Source organism: Nyctereutes procyonoides, unplaced genomic scaffold (genome assembly GCF_905146905.1).
Source record: "Nyctereutes procyonoides isolate TBG_1078 unplaced genomic scaffold, NYPRO_anot_genome, whole genome shotgun sequence".
NCBI lineage: Eukaryota > Metazoa > Chordata > Mammalia > Carnivora > Canidae > Nyctereutes > Nyctereutes procyonoides.
The window spans coordinates 31,066,758-31,068,683 of NW_026575132.1; the positions used below are offsets into that span (position 1 = coordinate 31,066,758).

A 1,926-nucleotide genomic window follows, 5' to 3' on the forward strand; every position below is an offset into this window, starting at 1 on the left:
ATATATCATATATACGGAAATAGATCTATTTTCTCTGTTGTATGGAGATAAATATCTATTACTCCAAAATTGTCATCTGAGCTGTATTGTTTTGAGAGGAAGAGGTACAATTTATTTATCATATATAAATAAATATCATTTCTCAATGTATTCAAAGGCTATATATTAAAAATTTAAAATAAAAAATAAGAAATAGAAATAAAACACACACTAATGAAAGAGAATCAAAATCTCAGTAAGGTTCATTCTCTGGCTTTTATTATTATCATTACTATTTCAACAGAGTTAATCAACCCTTCCATTGGTCAAAATAATCTCCTTTAACATCATAGCGATTCTATTTGTAGTTGTCTAGAGATAAGGCTACAGCAGTTACAGTTGAGTAACTTTACTTTGTTTCCAGGAAAAGAACATTTCTTATGACTGTAGAAACCTGGCCAGGCTTCAGATACTGACTCTTCAGTTTCGTCATAGCTGTCTTCACTTCTTTGTTCCTTAGAGTATAGATAACTGGGTTTAAAATAGGAGTAAATATGGTGTAAAATACAGCAAGGACTTTGTCAACAGAATAATTACTGAAGGGCCACACATAAATGAAGATGCATGGTCCAAAAAAAAGTGTGACCACAGTAATGTGAGCAGTCAATGTGGAGCGGGCCTTTGCCATGCTAGCAGAGGAGCGGTTCCTAACCGTGATAAGTATCACAGTGTAGGAGACAACCAAAAGGAGAAAGGAACTCATAGAAAGAAAGCCACTGTCTGCAACTATAAGTAGGCTGACAACATAAGTGTCTATGCAGGCCAGCTTAGTCACTAGAGGGAGGTCACAGAAAAAACTATCTACCTCATTGGGGCCACAAAAAGGCAAGTTAACAGTAAATGCCAACTGACTAGTAGTGTGGATGAAACCCACAAACCAGGAGATGAGAACAAGAATAATACAAACACGACGGCTCATGATTGTCATGTAGTGGAGAGGTTTACATATAGCTACATAACGGTCATAAGCCATGGATACGAGGAGCACCATTTCACTGCCAGTGAAAAGATGGACAAAGAAAATCTGAGCCAGGCAGGCATCAAAAGAAATAGTCTTGTGCTCAACCAGAAAGTCTGCAATCATTTTGGGAGTAGCAAAAGAGGCAACGCATATATCTATAAAAGAGAGGTTCGCAAGCAGAAAGTACATAGGGGTGTGAAGGCGGGAATCTGAGGTTACAGTAAGGATGATAAGAAAGTTTCCCAGCAGTATTGCTAGGTAAAGTAGTGAAAATATGAGGAACAAGATAGGTTGGAGTTCCCGGGAATTAGAGAGTCCCAGCAACACAAACGCCGTCACCCGGGAATGATTTGTCTCATTCATTGACTTTGGAAGGAACTTATCTTGTTACCTGAGTAGGAGAGAGACAGAGATCAATCAGTGAGCATGGATTTCACTTCCGAGTTCTACTTCCTTCCTTAGAGATTCTAATTTCTACTTATATTATGTATCTGAATTTTCATGCATCATTGGAAGTTATATCGACAGCATAAAAACAACACTAAAGAGAGATGGAGGGGAGAGTAGTTGAGAAGATGTTTGACATTGGTATATCCAGTTATGTGAATTTGAGGAATATAATCTATTTACACTAAAAATGGAATTGAAAATCTTGGAATGTTTTCTTGACCTATAGAGATCCAGACTACAAAATTACAGGGAAGCAAGCTGAATCTTTTTCTCTACAATAAATGATGTAACAAAGCTTGAATGGCTAACACAGAGGGAGATAATTTCACAATATTGACCCCCAAGTGTAGACACAAAAGTGTATATCCTGTACAAACCTATTTGAATAAAGTTCAAAAATAAGCTACACTATTCTATGATATTATAAAGCTCCTGTGGTGGTCATAGGGGAATAGGCACTGGAAGGTGACAGGAAG

The 1,926-nt window shown here is 37.2% G+C and overlaps 1 protein-coding gene across 1 annotated transcript; it reads right to left on the bottom strand.

Moving 5' to 3' along the window:
- Window positions 1-388: 388 nt before the first annotated feature.
- LOC129522956 (olfactory receptor 4K15) lies at window positions 389-1,418 on the bottom strand. The gene has a single exon (XM_055345526.1). The coding sequence runs from the start codon at window positions 1,361-1,363 to the stop codon at window positions 389-391; it is 975 nt and encodes a 324-aa protein (XP_055201501.1). The 5' UTR covers window positions 1,364-1,418.
- Between the last annotated feature and the right edge of the window lie 508 nt (window positions 1,419-1,926).

Bases quoted from the DNA above. Each gene is read 5' to 3' on its own strand.
- LOC129522956 (XM_055345526.1), bottom strand. From the start codon at position 1,363: ATGAATGAGACAAATCATTCCCGGGTGACGGCGTTTGTGTTGCTGGGA.